Source organism: Terrapene carolina, unplaced genomic scaffold, assembly GCF_002925995.2.
Source record: "Terrapene carolina triunguis isolate 2854851 unplaced genomic scaffold, T_m_triunguis-2.0 Scaffold16, whole genome shotgun sequence".
NCBI lineage: Eukaryota > Metazoa > Chordata > Testudines > Emydidae > Terrapene > Terrapene triunguis.
Window position 1 is genome coordinate 494,583 of NW_020664367.1, and position 18,079 is coordinate 512,661.

Sequence of the window (18,079 nt, forward strand, 5' to 3'; positions counted from 1 at the left end):
GCTCATAGCACGTGTGAATGCAGTCTGTGATCCAGGACGATATGTGTTGCGCAGACACAGGAAGGCCCTTCATTCTGTCGGCTATGGCGACGAACCATTGGGTCGACTTGTGGAAAGGTTTGTGCGCTCTATGTAGAACTCTAAGGCTCTCCGGACATCTAGCGTGTGTAGGCTGTGGTGTCTCGGGCTCGTGTGAGGTTTTGGAAAGAACACCGCTATGCAAATGTTCTGATCCATGTGGAATTGGGAGACCACCTTGGGGAGAAATTTGGGGTATGGTCTAAGCTGAACCTTGTCCTTATGAAAGACCGTGTAAGATGTTTCGGAGGTGAGGGCTCTCAGCTCGGACACCCTCCTTGCCGATGTAATGGCCACCAGGAACGCCACCTTACGATAAAGGTAGAGGAGGGAACAAGTGGCCAGGGGTTCAAATGGTGGGTTCATGAGTTTGGAGAGGACAAAGTTCAGGTTCCAGGTTGGGACTGGTGGGTCAGAATACGGGAACACCCTCTCCAGCCCTTTGAGGAATGCCCCACGATGGGATTTGAAAACACCGAGCGCCCAGACTCCTGGATGGAAAGTTGAAATGGCCGCCAGGTGTACTTTGATGGAGGAAAGATAGACCCTATTGCTTAAGGTGTAGGAGGTAGTCTAAAATAACTGGGATAGGAGCCTGGAGCGGTTGAAGGCGCTTGGGTTCACACCAACAGGAAAATCTTTTCCATTTCGCCAGGTAGGTAGCCCTAGGGGAAGGTTTCCTACTACCCAGAAGAATTTGTCTCACCGACTGAGAGCACTGGTGCTCCATGGGATTTAGCCATGGAGTTTCCAAGCCATGAGATGTAGAGATTGCAGGTTCGGGTGGAGGTGGTGCCCGTGGTCCTGCGTGATCAGATCCGGGGTGGAGGGGCAGGGCTATCGGGGCATCTACGGACAGCTCTAGGAGGGTTGTGTACCAGTGCTGCCAGGGCCAAGACGGGGTGATCATGATTACCGTCGCCCTGTCCCTGCAAATTTTGAGGAGGACCCGGTGGACGAGCAGGATAGGAGGGAAGGCATACTTCAGACTCTTGCCCCATGGTATTAGGAATGCATTGGCGATTGAGCCTGCACTGTGGTTTTGGAATGAGCAGAACTGAGGGCACAGTCTGTTGCTCTTGGTGCGAAGAGGATACTTGGGGATAACCCCACCTTTGGAAGACTGACTGTATGATGTCCGATCTGATTGACCACTCGTGCATGTGGTATGACCTGCTGAGGCGATCCTCCAGCTCATTCCGTACCCCTGGAAGGTAGGATGCTTCAAGCTGAATGGATCGGGCTATACAGAAGTCCCAGAGAAAAAGAGCCTCGCGGCAGAGAGGTGAGGAGTGGGCTCTGCCTTGTTTGTTTATATAGAACATGGCAGTGGTGTTGTCTGTCAGGACTGTCATGTTGTGACCTTGCAAAGTGGCGTGAAAGGTTTGGCAGGCCAGATGAAACGCCCTGAGATCCTTCAGGTTGATATGGAAAGGTATCTTGTCCCTCGACCCCAAGCCTTGTGTCCTCAGATCCCCTAAGTGTGCGCCCCAGCCCAGATCTGACGCGTCTGTTACTAACGTCAGAGAAGGTTTGGGCTTGGTGAAGGGGACCCCTGCACAGACCACTGGTCGGTCCAGCCACCACCGCAGGGATTCTAGAACCTGTCCCAGGAACGTCACCACAAGGTCCTGGGGATCTTGGTATGGATGGTAAGACAGTGCGAGCCACGCTTGTATGGGCCTGAGTCTCAATCGGGCATGCTTGACCATGTACGTGCATGCTGCCATATGCCCTATTAGATGCAGGCAACACCTGACTGTCGTGGTGGGATACTGAAGCATTGATTTGACAATCTGCTCTATGGCTTGGAACCTGGGCTCTGGAAGGCTCGCTTTCACCCGTACCAAGTCCAGGACTACCCCTATAAACTCTACCCTTTGGGTAGGTATGAGTGACAATTTGGGTACATTGAGGAGGAGCACCAGTCTGTGAAACGTGTCCATGACCATCATCACGTGGGACTGGACCTCTTCCTTGGAATGACCTGTCAGTAGCCAGTAGTCGAGGTACGGATACACTCGAACTTGCCTTTTCTGCAGGAAGGCCGCCACCATCGCCATGCATTTTGTGAACACCTGGGGGGCTGTGGACAGGCCGAACGGGAGAACCGTGAACTGGTAGTGATATTGGTTTACGACAAACCAGAGGAAGCGTCGGTGCACCGGATGAATGGCAATATGGAAGTATGCGTCTTTCATGTCGAGGGCAGCGTACCAATCCCCTGGACCAACGATGGAATGATAGTGCTTAGGGAGACCATATGGAACTGAAGTTTGACCATAAATTTGTTGAGTCTGCAAAGGTCTAAAATGGGTCGAAGATCCCCCCTTTGCCTTAGGGATTAGAAAGTAATGGGAGTAAAACCCCTTTCCCCTTAGCTTCTGTGGAACCTCTTCCACCGCACCTATCTCGAGGAGAGAATGAACCTCCTGCATAAGGAGTTGCTCGTGAGAGGGGTCCCTGAAGAGGGACGGGGAAGGTGGGTGGGAGGGAGGGAAGGAGGAGGAGAACTGCAGGGAGTATCCCATCTGTACTGTACGTAGGACCCAGCGGTCCCATGTTATATGGGACCACGCATGGTAGAAGTGGGATAGCCGGTTTAAAAACTGTGGGGATGGATCCGGGAACTGGGTTGGTACACTGTCCTCGGGCGCACCTTCAAAACCCTTGCTTGTTTCCAGGCTGGGGTTTATTCTGGCCTTGGTTAGGTGCGTTATTCTGCTGTCTACGCTTGTTATTTCTGACCCGCCTGCGATACGGCTCCTGTTTGGGGCAGGGTTGATACTGCCAATGCTGCGGAGGCTGAGGCCTGAAGGGCTTTCTCTGGGTTGCCGGTGTATGCATCCCAGGCGACTTCAGGATGGCCCTAGAATCCTTAAGGCCGTGCAGTCTGGAGTCTGTTTGCTCCGAGAAAAGGCCCGAGCCCTCAAAGGGAAGGTCTTGGAGGGTATTCTGGACCTCTGGAGGGAGGCCTGATGCCTGGCGCCACACTGAACGTTGCATGACTACCCCCGAGGCAATGGTTCTGGCCACAGAGTCAGCTGAATCGAGGGAGGCTTGTAGCGAAGTCTTAGCCACCGCCTTTTTTTCCCCTCGATTAACATCGCAAACTCAGAGTGAGAGTCCTGGGGCAGGCGATCCTTAAACTTGGACACGGCTGTCCAAGAGTTGAAGTTATGTCTATAAGGATTGCCTGCTGGTTGGCTATGCGTAGCTGGAGGCTACCAAAGAGGTCCAAACGCTTGGACTCCTTGGCCTTTGGGGCCGAGACTTGTTGGCCCTGTTGTTCCTTCTCATTGACTGCTGAAACGACTAGGGAACAGGGAGTCGGATGGCAGAACAAGAACTCGTAGCCCTTGGAAGGGACAAAGTATTTCCTTTCTACCTCCCTGGCCGTTGGCGTGATGGAGGCCGGGGTCTGCCATATAGCATTGTAATTCATCTGTATGCTCTTTATGAGGGAGCGTGACTCAGGAGAGACCCTCGGGCATCAGGATGTCCACCATCGGATCCCCCTGCTCGACTGTTTCTTCTGCCTGGAGTCCCATATTGAGGGCGATCCTGTGGAGTAGCTCCTGGTGAGTCCTGTGGTCGATCAGTGGCGGTCCTGAGACTGATGTGCCCGCCACCACCTCATCTGGGGAAGAGGAGGAAGTGAGGTCCTGCTGGTTGCCCTCATCTAGACCCTCCTGTGTGTCCCCATATGCCTGGATCACTTCAGGGCCCAGCGGGGCTGACACCCTCTTGAGGTGTTGCAGTGCTTGGCACCGCCTCAGGCATTGGGCCTGGAAGCGCCGGTTGCTCTTGAGGGTCCGGGGGAGCCTGGAGAGAGTGGCCTCCCTTGTCCTTGATGCATGCCTGTGTGGCGACCTGGAATGGCGTCGCATGGATTGCCCGGACCTAGAGGCTCTGGAGGTGATGCCCTGCTGCTGGTGGTAGGCCCATGGGGTCCAGAAGGGCCACTGACCTGAAGGAGACCATTGTGGCTGCCATGCTGAGTGGGATTCTCTGCTGGCCATGGTTCGATGTCTGCTATAGCTGGAGCGACTGGAGTCGGCCTCGGAGTCGGAGGTTGTCGACGGAGAGGACCAGGGCGGTGCCGAACGTTGAGTGGCCACAGGGTGCCGCAGAGCTGGGGAGCGGTGTATGGCTGACCGGGACTCAAACGGTACTGGGAGTCTTGGGACCGGGACCGGTGCCTCTCACTCGATGCCAGTGAGGTTGTCGGTGCCACACTCCGGTGCTGGGCGACCAATGGCGTAGTGGACTAACATGCAGTCGCTGCGGGCGCCGCTGGTGGGTTCGCTTCCAGTGCCGTAACCTAGCGGTGGGTCGCGGGGGCCGGGGAATAACAGGACGTTGAGCTTGAATGGGAGCGGTGCCGAGACGGTGACCATGAGCGGCGCACCATTGCCGACTTCCCTCTAGACGGCACCCTCTTGGGCTTCTTCCTCCCGACTTTCCTCTAGACGGCACCCTCTTGGGCTTCTTCTTGCACAGGAGGGGATTTGGCGCCTATAACTCAATGGGGTCTTTCGCTGCCTCGAAAGTGTTGGGCGTGGAGGGATGTTCGAGGACCTCCTCTAGACATTTGTTGGAACTGAATCTGCTGGGTACTGGAGTCAACGGGGCCTGTGGCGCTGGAGTCAACGGTGCCAGTTCTTGGCTCAGGCCTGCAATCTGTCTTTGCGTGCCAGGAGCTTCTTTGGAGCGGCTAGTAGCTCTTTGGGGAGAGCGCCCTCTTTCCCCTTTCTTGTGATGCTTAGTCGGTGCAGGAGAGGTCGACCGGTGCTGAGGTTGGTCGTCCCGTCTCGGTGCCTGGGCGGTGCCGGGTCTCACACAGATTCCGGGGCACTTCGCACTGAGGAGGCTGAGGCCAGTGCCGGTTGGTCAGGGGCCGGTGGTTGTAACGCGGCCTCCATGAGCAACTGCTTAAGGTGAAAGTCTCTTTCTTTCTTAGTGCATATCTTGAAGGCCTTGCAGATTTTGCAGCGCTCTGCCTGATGAGACTCTCCCAGACACCGGAGACTGGAGTCGTGGGGGTCGCTGTTAGGCATAGAATTGCAGCATGTGGCGCAAGCTTTGAAACCCGGGCTTGCGGCATGCCCCGCAGCCCAAGGCTGGAACTAGCTTCCAGACACCTGAATACACTGGTATTTAACTAACTGATAACTATCTAAGAACAACTCTAACTAGCAGACTGAAAGGCTAAGGGATCACTCGCAAGCGAGGGAGAGAGAACGTTCCAATGCCGCCATGGATGGTAAGAAGGAACTGAAAGGGGGTCGGGCTGGCAGGGTAATATATACAGCGCCATAAGGGTGCCACTCTGGGGGGCTCCCCTGCCGTCCTGACGGAAGCTGCTAAGGGAAGAAGTTTCCGACGTCCGTGCACGCGGCGCGCACACACCTGATTGGAATGGATGTGAACAATCACTTGAAGAAGAATTATATTTTTCCCCACAGAATTTGTGATTCTGATAGTGAGGTGAAGGTAAGCTGCAAGAGGGGACCTCCGCCCCTCCTTGCTCGCCGTCCTGGGCAGCAGTCCCAAGTGGGTGCGTCAGTTTGGGGGAGACTTAAATCACCGGCTTGGGGGAACAGGGCTGTACGTGCGTGCGAGACGCTATCCCTCTCACGGTGTGCCCGATGCGGAGGAACAGGGTGCTGGGGTGTTTCTGGGGCCGGCCCAGCCTTTGTGCTATGTCAGGGTTGGGTGTAGCCTCGCCACCGAATGTGTGCCCCGTGCCTGGGGTCCCGGCTCTGGCCCCACACCTGAGGCTCTGCTGCTGCCCATCATCCCTGGGAGCAGAGGTTCCATTCCCTGGACATGCGGTGTGCACTGGCCTTTTATATTGAACGAACTAAGCTGTTCCGCAAATCGAACCAGCTGTTTGTTGCGGTGGTGGACAGGATGAAGGGCCTCCTGGTGTCCACACAAAGGATATCATCGTGGATCACATCCTGTATCCGGGCATGTTATGACCTGGCAAAGGTCCCTGCCCCCGCTCTGACGGCGCACTCCACCAGAGTTCAAGCGTCCTCGGCAGCCTTTCTGGCCCAGGTCCTGATCCAGGAGATATGCAGTGCAGCAACGTGGTCCTTGGTTCACACCTTCACTTCCCATTACTCTATCACCCAACACGCCAGGGACGATCCAGCGTTTGGCAGAGCAGTGCTTCAGTCTGCGATTCCATGAACTCCGACCCCACCTCCTAAGTAAAGCACTGGCAGACGGGACCCTGGGTGCGCTGGGCGGCAGCAGCCAGGACCCCAGGCATGGGGAAGCAGCCAGGATGCCGGGCATGGGCAGCAGCAGAGCCATGGACGCAGCGGCAGCACGGATCCCCCGGGTGCGGGGCCGGCAGCTGGGACCCTGGGTATGGGGCCAGGACTCTGGATGCTGGGCACACGGGATGCTGGGCATGGGCAGCAGCAGAGCCCCGGGCATGGGGGCAGCAGAGGGGATCCCTGGACGCGGGGCAGCAGCAGAGCCCCTCGTAAAACATGGGGGTGCTGCAGCACCCCCCCCGCAACCCTCGTTCCCTGGGTAAATGTTTAACCATGTAACCGATAGAATTTTAATCGGTTACACGGTTACTGTTTTTACACATTATTTACACCCCTAGTTTGGACTATCCCAGCAGGGGAAAGCCTTGGACTGAGCTGGCCTCAGGAGGGGGAGATAGGAAGTGGCCCAGGGAGGGCAGCCTTAAGCAGCCTCAGTTGCCAGACCACTGGTAGCCCCAAAGGACTCTAGGTCGGAGCCTGGTGGAGTGGGAGGGCCTTGGCTCCCCTAACAACAACTCCCCTACTGTTCATGGATTGTGTCCCTGACCACTAGGCCATGCTTTATGACCAATCCTTGAGTGAGGACCATTACACTCTGCCAACCAGAAGCATCTCTGTGTCGAGCAGGTTTAACTTAACCCAGCTTTTCTTCATGTATGAGCTGATCCTTGTCGAGCATTGGGCTAGGATGATGGAAATGGTTTTGCCATATGTTTTGAAGGATACAAAGAGCTCTCATCTGCATAGTGTTGGCATATGAGCTCGTTAGGTCTCAGTAGTTCTGCTAATGGCTTCACTTTGATGTTGAATAGGAACTGAGAGAGAACTGATCCTTATGGAACTCAGCAAATACAGGTCTGGAGGTGAACATGCAGTTACAGACTAAAAAAAAATATTTTCCCCATTTGTTTACTTTGTGCATTTGACAGTACTTTATTCAGGGTGAGTCTCACTTTTTTCACTGCATAGTAAATTAGTCGATTTTCCACGTCTAAGGCCCTATTTTCACCCAGGAATTGGGAAAATGGACATCATGCCATTCAACTTCAATTAAAAGAAGATGTAGTAAAGCTGCAGCTCAACCAGCATACTGATAGCACTTCAAGCTACAAAGACTATTCCCCTCAGCGATCCACATACATCTGCCTAAGTACTGAATTAGCAAATTTCTGCTTGTAATATACGGAATTATTTGAAAATTTACTGAAAATTTTTACTTCTGAAACTGATTTTGAACGTTAACAAACATTTCCCTGCTTCCTTTAACCATAAACTGCCTATTATAAGAGAGAGTTTTACCTGTATAGTTATTGTGCCAGCTGCATTAATGCCACATACACAGAACAGAAACAACAAAATAACGGGATTCTGTGTGTGTCTGAATGATTTTAACCTTGACAAGTTTACAGTGGGCGAAATTCTCTTCTTAATTACACTGGGACTGTATCAGGGCGAGCAAGAAAATAATTCAGCTTAGTAAGTCTTAAGTCAGTTTCTCTAAAATTTATGAAATGACCACTTTAAGTAATTTGAACTTCAGTGACTGAAGATCCCTCAGTCTGGTGATTTTTCGTTATTGTTGCTATCTAAAGGTCGTCCAGACCTGGACAACAAAAAACCAAGTGTCACTACAGGGTAAAACATGAATAGCTCAATTCTGATTTTGTGGAAAGTAGCATTTACTTACCACTGGCTTGGTAATATTCGAAAGAAGTGCTTCAAGTGCTTTTGTTTCTTCATCCTTTTCTTAAAAAAACAAAACAAACAAAAGTCCATGAATAATTGTTTAACATTTTTACAATAAAGCATCTTTTTAAATCTAGACAATACACACACATTTAGATGTGTGCAAGTGGAACTTCCTTATCAACTTAAGCTACATTGATATAAGGCACTCTAAAACTGAAATAAGAGTACCTAAACAAGGGGGCTGTATACATTTCATAGATTATAGAGGCATGACCATCTCCTAAAAATATATTTATTTGAGTTTAAATAACCCACTGCTTTGGAGGGCTTAGGAGACATCTTAGATATCTCAGTTACCTACCCTATTTTTTCGTAATATATTAAAAAAAGTATTTACGCTAACTAAACACTTATTTAAGATGCTTCATACGATTTCTCACATGTACTACTGAGTGAACTGATCTAACCTTGCTTAGGTAGATTAGAGGTTAGATGGGAGTTGTAGGGTATTTTTCCTTCATTTGTTTTTTTAAAAATGAGCAAATTTCAAGTGAACCCTCCCGACTTGCTAAATCTCCCACCAGAAAGTGAGATCAAGTCAATTCACTATTTTATATTCATAAGATTTTTCTTGTTAAAGTTGATTAAAAATTATCTGTGACCTGTTATGCCCTTGTTACTGCAATTCTAGGTGACATTATAAAGTGTTTCATCTTTTTAAATCAACTTTAAATTTGACATAAAATCCACTGAAATAAAGTAGATTTGCAAAGAAGGCCTGCTGTGTATGTGTATTTATTTATGATTTTTAGTCATATCAGAGTAAAACCAAACTTCATAATAATTGCATTTGAATCAATGATAAACAAGTGCAACTGTGAACATTAAAACCGAAAAGAGAAGGAAAGAAGCAAAGATGAAAGCAGAAAGAAAAAATTTTGGTACACAGAGCTGCAATGCTGTTAGGAGAAAAACAGCAATTACAGTTTATAAGTGATTACACAGAAATACCTTTACTGTTAAGATTCTCAATTGTTAGACAATAAAATTTTGGATGCTGCCTCAAAGAGAAACATCTATTATATATACATGTACAACAGAGGTATGATGTCTATTAAAAGTGTGTATGATGAAATGAGATAATGTGCAAATTAAAACAACAAAGGTAAAATCAAGCCAAAATTTGAACAGTCTCTGTTTTCTTACTCTAAAAAGTTTGGCTACTTTAAATATACAGCACATATTTAAGGTTTATAACTGCACTGTAAAATGCTTCACTGATTTATTTTGTAACCTTCCAAATAAAACTGCTCGACATCTCTCAGTAAAAGGGTGAGAACTGCATTTTTCTTAGTATTCCACGTAGACTATTGACAGCTAAGAAGTCTATCCTTACTAATACGCTATTTTGTTTTTAAGTTTACTAAAAAGCTGCAACATAGTGTACATAAAGGGCAATACTATTCACACACAGTGAAAATAGGCAATCAAGCAACAGTCATATAGCCACAGATCAGCCCCAGCAACAACCCTGTCCCTTCCAGTAGGGAGAACACAGAAGTGATGTAGCCAGCCAAGCTGTGGATGGTCAGCCCTAGAGGTTGAGACAACAGTTCAGCCTACTGGTTAGAGCTGGGTTGCGGGCAGGGACAGAGTTCAGGAACTAGCCGAGGGTAAGTACTAGAGGGACAGAAGCAGAATGCCAGAGCCAGAGGGCAAACCAGAATCGTAAGCCAGAGGCTGAGCTGAGGATTGAAGCCCAAGGCTGGAGCAGAACAAGGGCTGGCTTGAGAGCGGACAATAGGTAGATCAGGAGCAGGTTTGAAAACAAGGCTGGAGCAGGATGGGAACCAGGCAGGAGCAGGGACTGGAAACAGGAGCAGGGCAAGCGCAGCTGTCAGCGTGGTATGTGTTGAGCAGCTGCTGATCTGCTGTGGGTGCTAAGCTTAAAAGATGGCTGCTAAACCACCAGCCAATCAGGTGCTGTGCCTACTCTGTCAGTTCCAAGGCAGTGCAGCTGGGCTAATTGGCTGCCTAGCAGCAAAGTTAGTCAGGGAGCAGGTTAGCAACTGGTCTGGCCCCTGACAAGTGATGATGAGGAGATGCCCTCTCCTGTGCAGCAGCATGACCGCTTTCTTTCTTCACTGGCTCAGTGCTGCACTAGCAAATATTGAGGACATCCTAACTAGATATGAGTGCAACGTTGTAATGAGCCATAAAACCAGCGTCTCTGTTAAATCCATGGTTTTTAGCATCCAGCAGAGGTATGAATTTAAGTTCCCAGGCTTGTCTTTTGAAGTTGTTGTGCCAGTTTTCTTTGAGGAAGAGGACTGAGTGATCAGATGTGCAGTGAAAACTTTGTCAAAAGTGTTTGCTTATAGGTGACAGGGTGTTTTTGCCTTTTATCATTTTTCTGTGTGAGTTCATTTGAAAGAGCAGTGATTGTCTGGTTTCACCCACAAAGTTGTTGTTAGGCATTTGATACATTGGATGAGGTATATCACATGTTGTGAAATGCAGTGTTGTTGTAGCTGTGTCCGTCCCAGGACATTAGAGAGACAAGGTGGATGAAGTAATATGTTTTATTGGACCAACTTCTGAAAAGCTTGTCTCTCTCACCCACAGAAGTTAGTCTAATAAAAGATATTACCTCACCCACCTTGTCTCTCTAACATGTTGTGACAGGCATGCATAGAACCCGCGGATCTTGAAAGGTGTGCTGTGTTGGTATTGATCATTGTAGCAGTGGTGATATGTCTGCAGGTTTTGTATCTGTTCGGGCAGGGTATGGTGCTGCTTTGAGCTGGTGTGTCCTGGTCTATGGGGAGCTTGCGTCTGATGATGAGGTTGGAGGCGGGGGGGTTGTTTGAAGGCCAGAAGAGGGGGCTTGGGAAAGATTTCATTCAGGATGTGGTCCCCATCAAGTATGGGTTGTATCTGTTTGATACCCCTTAGAGGTCTAGTGTGGGGTGGTAGGTGACAAGTAGGGCTGTGTGATCAATGGTTGTTTTCCCCCTATATTGAAGAAGGTTCTTTTAGCGTATCTGATTGGCCCATTCCTTGATGTGATCTATTTCTCCAGTGGATTGTCCATGTTTAGTGATGGCAGTTTTAAGTGTTTAGATGTGTATCCTGGGCTTTCTCTTCAGAGCAAATACTGTGCCTGGCTGCAGGTAATAGATTTTTTGGTATGTCTGGGGTGGTTGCTGGATCTGTAGAGGTAAGTGTGGTGATCTGCAGGGATTTTTTATATACATGTTTGTAGGGTTCCATTGTTGAAGCTGATTGTGATGTCAAGGCATTTGATGCTGGTGTGGGAGTGTTCTAGGAGGAGTTTGATGAATGGTTAGTGGTTGTGGAGGAAATGTAAAGCAGCAGGGATGCAACCTTTGGGCTGAGCGCAGCTGAGGGGGATATGCCTGGGAAAGGCACCAGCAACTAGTGCTCCCACTGAACCCCGCTAGGACATGCCCAGAGCAGAGAAGAGAGATGGGGCTGGCAGTGCAGCTCCACCAGAGGTGGTGCGGGGAAGCCCTCTGAGTCCCATCCCTTACTTGCCCACAGCCACAGTTACCTGCTTGGCAGTAGGTTTCTAGTGCCCACTCTGGCCTGAGCCATGCCTCCAGTGAGGAGGTGATGGGAGAAGTAAGTGGGGAAGGAGCTGTGGGGAGGGTGGGAGCAAGATGGTGCCGGATTGGAGCGGGTGTAGGAGGTGCAGGGGGAGTGGAAAAGGGGCAAGAGGTAAATGAGTGGGGCAGTCACATGCCCCCCCACAGCCTTTAATTGTGCCCCCCAACCATCAAGAGTTACGGGTCATCTCTGGCAGGGACTGTTTCCCTCCACGTCCTTTACAGTGCCAAGCAGACTGTTTGCACTCTTTAGGCACATCAACATGTAGTATCAAGAACATCAAAGAGAGAAACCACAATGGTGGACGAAGTACAGACCTTTATCTAAATGGAATTATATGATGTGACCTACAAAAACTTGCTCAGATCAATCAAGATGCAGCTAGCAGCTGCAATCTCTTAGGGCTGTCCCTCACTTTAATAACAACGGTGGTTGTAATCTCCATTTTATTAGATTATGTGAAATCAACGGGCTGCTGTCCAGCTCCAACCTGGTCACAGTGTGGGAGCTCCACCTCTACAGGTAATACACAGAACAAGAGGTAGCATTTATGTTAATTTTTTGCTAACACTTACCTTCTACTTCTGTGTCCACTTGAGAATTACTTTTTCCTTTCCCCGAAGACTTGCTCTTTGTAGATCCTGTGCTGACACTACTTGCGTCCTGTCCTTTCACAAGTCCATTATGTTCATTTGTGGGAGAAGGACATTTCTGAGGTGATGGTGGCGGACTGTTCAATTTATCTTTCTGTGTTCCATGCCGATCTTTTAATTTTTTCTGTAAACGTTCGTATGTTTTACTAGACCTTTCGTCTCTAAAATTGGACCTTCCATGGGTAGAGAGAGCATCTAAATTAAAGCAAAAACATGAAATGCTCAGAAAATATCATAATGTATAAAATATATTTACAATTTCATTTGAAGAGACTCCATATATATCTTGAAATTACATCTGCTCTTTTCTCATTGTGAACCTAATTAGCATAAAAGTTTACCTACTTAGCATTTCAATCAAACGTTAACTGTTGCATATAATTTTTTTTTTTAAGGATAAAAATGTAACCCTTCTTCCTGTTTTAGTTAATACAAGAGATCTTAAATATTCTAAATTCTGCTTTGCCCTGTTTGATACTATTAAATCCTGCACCTATGTGGAAAAATTAGTGCTTGCCAATATGACATCTGTCTCCCTCCACCAATGAATTAGAGGCCAAGTAGTCTCAATAAGGTCCTGTTGGTGCAACAGACATAGTAATACCTATTCTGATTTATTAATAGAGTGCTGTAAAGAAGTATTAAAACAGAAAATGGAAAAACCACAGTGAAACCATATAACTCTTATAAATTCACTTACCTCAGTGTTTGAAGATCTCATTTCAGGGCAGCTGAAACACCACATATTGAGCAAACAAAATGAATCAGCACTTAAGCCCCTATTAAGCAGAGCACACTCATTCAGCAAAGCAAACTGAAGAACTGGCTTTGCTGAATTGGGACTAGAGAGCATTTTACTATAGCAATAAGCCACAGCAGGGCATGGACATTGTACCCTAATGGAGGTTCCAGTCAAAAATGTTCATCTATCTCCTACTGGCTGCAACTGGCAACTAAGTTTTGGAACAGAATAATGAATTACTATTCTAATGGTCTTTCAGCAGAAACCAACAGAGACCAGTAGAAAAAACTCCCAGCAGCTGAAGGATACTAATGGAATGAAGCTAGTATAGCCAGGCATGCTCAGCACACTATTAATCTCTGTTTAAAAATTAACAGTAGATTTCTATATATTTATAATATCACGGGCAAAGCTATTCTCCTAATCTGTTTGATGAGGCGGTCAAAACAGTGAACAGCGGTGAACTGGTATACAGCTGTGACTTCACCAAAAAAGCCCAACCACCCAAACAGAACATGGTTTTGGACAAATAATGACTAATAACAAGAAAGAACTGTTCATTCTTGTCAAATTTTGTACTAAAGATTCTACTTCCTTTCCCAGCGCTAACATTTTCATTCTTTTTTAACATCACATACAGAAGTGCTTTAATTACACAGTGCAGCCTTTTAAAAGGTACACACCACAGCACCAGCTCTGTTTTCTCAGTGTAATCCTATCTGTCATTAGTAAAGGAAACAGCTGGTGTTTGTTATACTTATGGGAAAAGGAGATTCCTCTCCGGGTGAACAATCTGTCACTTTACTTTCTCAATTTATGCACTGGTTGCATTTAGATGAAAAGTTTAGAAATGGGAAGACAGGTATCAGATGGACGAGATGGTTGACTTATCAACTTTTGGTAGCAAAGACATTTTATTAAGACAGATTACTTAAAATGAAAAAGCTTTTTAAAATGTATTCTTTGCATGATATACATGACATATATATGTATACACACACAATACTTATAATAATGCTCATTACAATATACATAAACAATCTAACTATGAGGGAATAAACCTTCTGGATATTTTGATTTATCACTAACGTTTTAAATGGGCAGAAGTAACACACCAGCATCTTAGCTTGTGTAGATGTACCATATCGTTGCACATAATCTGAAAAAATAACTGTGAAGTGCACTTACAAATATAAATATTAATTAAATTCTCCAATATGAAGAAAAAAGAAGAGCTAGTTCCTGTTCTAGTCTGAAAATTTTAAAATTGAGAGATATTTTCTTTCAATATTTACCACTTTATTCAGAACAATCTGTGGGTGGAATGCTAGCTTAGTTAAAAATATATAAATGACTGCCATGAACTATATCTTCCTACTGTGTGAAATAATCTACATATAATAAGTAAACCAATTATGATCAGAGCTACATATGTTCTACAATTCTGCAGTCATGGAATTGGCTGCAGAATCAATTCCTTACTATAGAACTGTGCAGCAGAATTAAAGGCCTTAAATATATGAGAAAGTTTTAGTTGTTTAAATTGGTTTCTAAATAGACTTAGTTAAATGGGTACAAACCGCTTGTGTAGACACTCTTGTTTTATTTGAAAAAGAGTCTTATATTGGAGTGTAGAAGCTGGTAGGGAATCAACTGAAGCTAAATCCAACATAAGACACTTTTAAACCAAAATAAGATTGTGTCCTCGAGGGGTGGGGATGGGAGGGAGAGTTGTACTAATTTAACTAAAGTGCTTTAGAAACTGATTTAGTTTAATCAGTATAAGTTTTTAGTGTAGTCAAGGCCTAATATTTTATTTACAAAAATAAATTTTGAGCCATTATTGGGCAATGAAATACTATCCTCCAGAGCATGAAAATAGCCTGAAAGAGCAGACCCAAAGAGTGCAAACTCATTCATTGCAACTGAGAGTTGGCTTTGAAGTGTACTGATTACATTTTGAATCTCAACTTTATTAACCAGTTTATTACCAATCATTTTAGTAGAAAAATCCTGCTAATGTGCTTATTTATGGTTGTCGATGCATTGGTGGATATTTGAGAAGCGGCCAATTGGGTGATCAGATTACTGGGGTGGTAACCTAGGAGTTCAAGCTCTCCCCCAAATTCCAAGTCACTTTTGTTTCTGCACAGAAGGGGAAGGAAAGAGAAGATGAAAACTCTTCCTTTCCCATTTCCCACCCCCATCTTCTCAGTGCCTAAGCCTCTGCTAGCTCCTGGCTGCCAAAAACCCAAGCCACATTCCACACTGGATCCCAGGAAGCAAAACTCCAACAACCCCACACTCAGCAGTCAAAACCTGCAGATACCACTCCTGACATCTTCTGGAATGCAGTTTGCTGCTGTTAATACAAAAATGTGCAACTTTGCTAAGAACCATAAATATTGGAACAGTGCAAAATTTAAAAACGTTCAAAAACTCAGGTATATATTGAATTTAGTATAAAAATAAACAGGGAATAATGTACTGTTTTATTTTTCACATATTTAATTCAATACAGATACTCTGGTTTTGAATTTACTTGAAGTAACCATGGAAATTTCAACATGTCACAGATTTCGACACTGCTTATGTGGTAGAAATTCACAGAATTTGGATCCAGTGTCCCATAGAGAACAAAGGGCCTACCTATAATGCTGAGGCAATGGATTTAAATACTGAGTCAGAGGAAAGAGTGACACTTACTGAATCACTAAAATCACATCATACAACGCCTTGCCTTTTCCAGTGTGTGAGGCTCCCTTCTATAATTCACCAGGCCTAATTCTGCTTAGATTGGGATATCAGACAATTTTCTGAAATAAAATACTTAATGTACTTTAATAAAAACTTATATGGTTCCCTGATACTGTCTTTATTTGTACTGCAGGATGTCTAGCTAATAGCTCTACTTTAGGCTATAGTACTGCTTTAAAGCTAACAGTTACACAACAGAAGAATACTGAATGGACTGGAGACGCCAGAAGAACACGAACACATTGCTTTGATAGGATATGTAACTCTTCGATAATTTACTTACCCAGATCTCCATATACCTGTGAAGTGTGATACTGTGGTATATACTGCGAAGCCATATCACCTGCTCCAGTCACTGTTGAGTATATATGTCGTGGTGGAGGGGGCATCATGGCTTGAAGAGGAATGAAACCAGGCAACGGATGATGCGGAGGCCGATGTATTACTGCATGACTGCCAGGGTGAAATTCTGGAGCCTGGGGAACCACCACAACCCTTCGAACACCATTGTCTTCAATAACCTGTAAGCCAAGAGAACAAAACATTGATCAGGTAAAGGACTGCTTCTTAGATAGCAAACAGCTATTACAAATATATGCCACGAAGAGGAAATGGAGTCTGGAACTATGCAGTCTGAAAGATAACAAATCAATAAATCTTTTTAAAAGAGAATTTTTCGTTTTGACTATAAGAGCAAAAGAATCTTCAGTGGTATAAGTAGAACAAAACGGAGATGATAAGACCAAAAAAAAGAATGTGGGAGAGGAAAATGAGGGATACTTAGTAGTATGTTTCAGAGGGTTTCTTGTAGGAAAGTGTAAAACTGCAACTGATTTCTGGATGGGAAAATAATGGGAGAAAATACTCCCCACCCCCCTTAAAATGAAAGCTGCGCGTAACAAAATTTTATAAACAGTTCTTATACAGGCCATTTTGAGGTTCACCAGTGTAGTTAATCCATTTTAAGAAAAAGTGGAAAACTAAATATGATTCCGTTGGTAGTACAACCTACTACCTAAAAGGGGATGTGGCTTGGAGTAACCATAGCTGGAAGTATTGTGGGGGCAGTAACCTCAGCCTCCAGAGTGCCAAAAAGAAAAAAAAATTACACTGACTTCAAGATCCCAATAACAAGTGTTATAGAATATCTCAGAGGAAGTTGCCAAGCCTCTCACCTGGCAGGTTTGCATGCTGATGAATTTGTAGTTGATATGTAACAGGGTGCGAGAGATGTAAAATGGGGGGGGGGGAGGAAATAGCCATTCAGAAAAAAAGGAAAACCTATGTGCCCACTGTAATATCCTAAATAGCTTCCTAAAATAAGGGTCAGACCACTTGGAATATATTGTTAGTTGCAATGATGTTTGGTGAGAGGACCACCTACTGCGATGTAGGTGTGGGAACAGGAATACACAACAATTAAGATAAAGAAGAAGTTAAAATCTATTTAAGGTTGGATTGATCAATTACAGAAATACTTATCTTGAATTTAAGATTAATTTTTTAGCCATAACTTAGCTTTAAAATAAATACCATGTGACTTTCCAAAGGATTTGGTACTTTGAAACTGTCCCTTGCTGTAAAAGAAAACAACATTCCTCAAAGCTACCAAAACTGAAGAAGTCCTATCCTTGCAATTCGAATATAACAACAACAGTATAGGCAACTATAATTAGAGTTGGCCAGTTTAATTCCCCAAACATAAAGATGTAATTTTAATTATTTTTTTAAGTCCCTTATGTTTGTAGCAAGGATAGTCATACAAGTTATGCTTTCTAAGGGCTTGTCTACATTACCCGCAGGATCAACGGGCAATGATCGATCCAGCAGGGGTTGATTTATCGTGTCTAGTCTAGACGTGATAAATTGACCGCCAAGCGCTCTCCCGTCGACTTCGGTACTCCACCGGAGCGAGAGGCGCAGGCGGAGTCAACGGGGGACTGTCAGCTGTCGACTCACCGCAGTGAAGACACCGCGGTGAGTAGATCTAAGTACGTCGACTTTAGCTACGTTATTCACGTAGCTGAAGTTGATTAACTTAGATCGATCCCCCGCACCCCCAGTGTAGACCAGGCCTTACATATAAAAATTATACTACATATTACAGCAACATTTGGAGTCTGACAAACTGAAAAAAAGAATTAAAGATATCACTTCATCCTTACTCTTCCCTGCTGCGCTTAGTTATTGAGGCACACATGGTGTGTACGATTATGCCTAGTTCACAGACTCCTGTG

At 45.8% G+C, this 18,079-nt stretch overlaps 1 protein-coding gene across 1 annotated transcript in view; it reads right to left on the reverse strand.

The window, feature by feature from the left end:
- Positions 1–18,079, reverse strand: part of FNDC3A (fibronectin type III domain containing 3A) — a 190,622-nt gene that overhangs the window by 59,818 nt on the left and 112,725 nt on the right. Inside the window, exons 6-8 of the mRNA XM_026649376.2 lie at positions 16,126–16,363; positions 12,266–12,538; positions 8,059–8,117 (exon numbers count right to left, since the gene is read on the reverse strand). Of these exons, the coding sequence (XP_026505161.1) occupies positions 8,059–8,117; positions 12,266–12,538; positions 16,126–16,363 (570 nt within the window). The remainder of the gene's footprint in view (positions 1–8,058; positions 8,118–12,265; positions 12,539–16,125; positions 16,364–18,079) is intronic.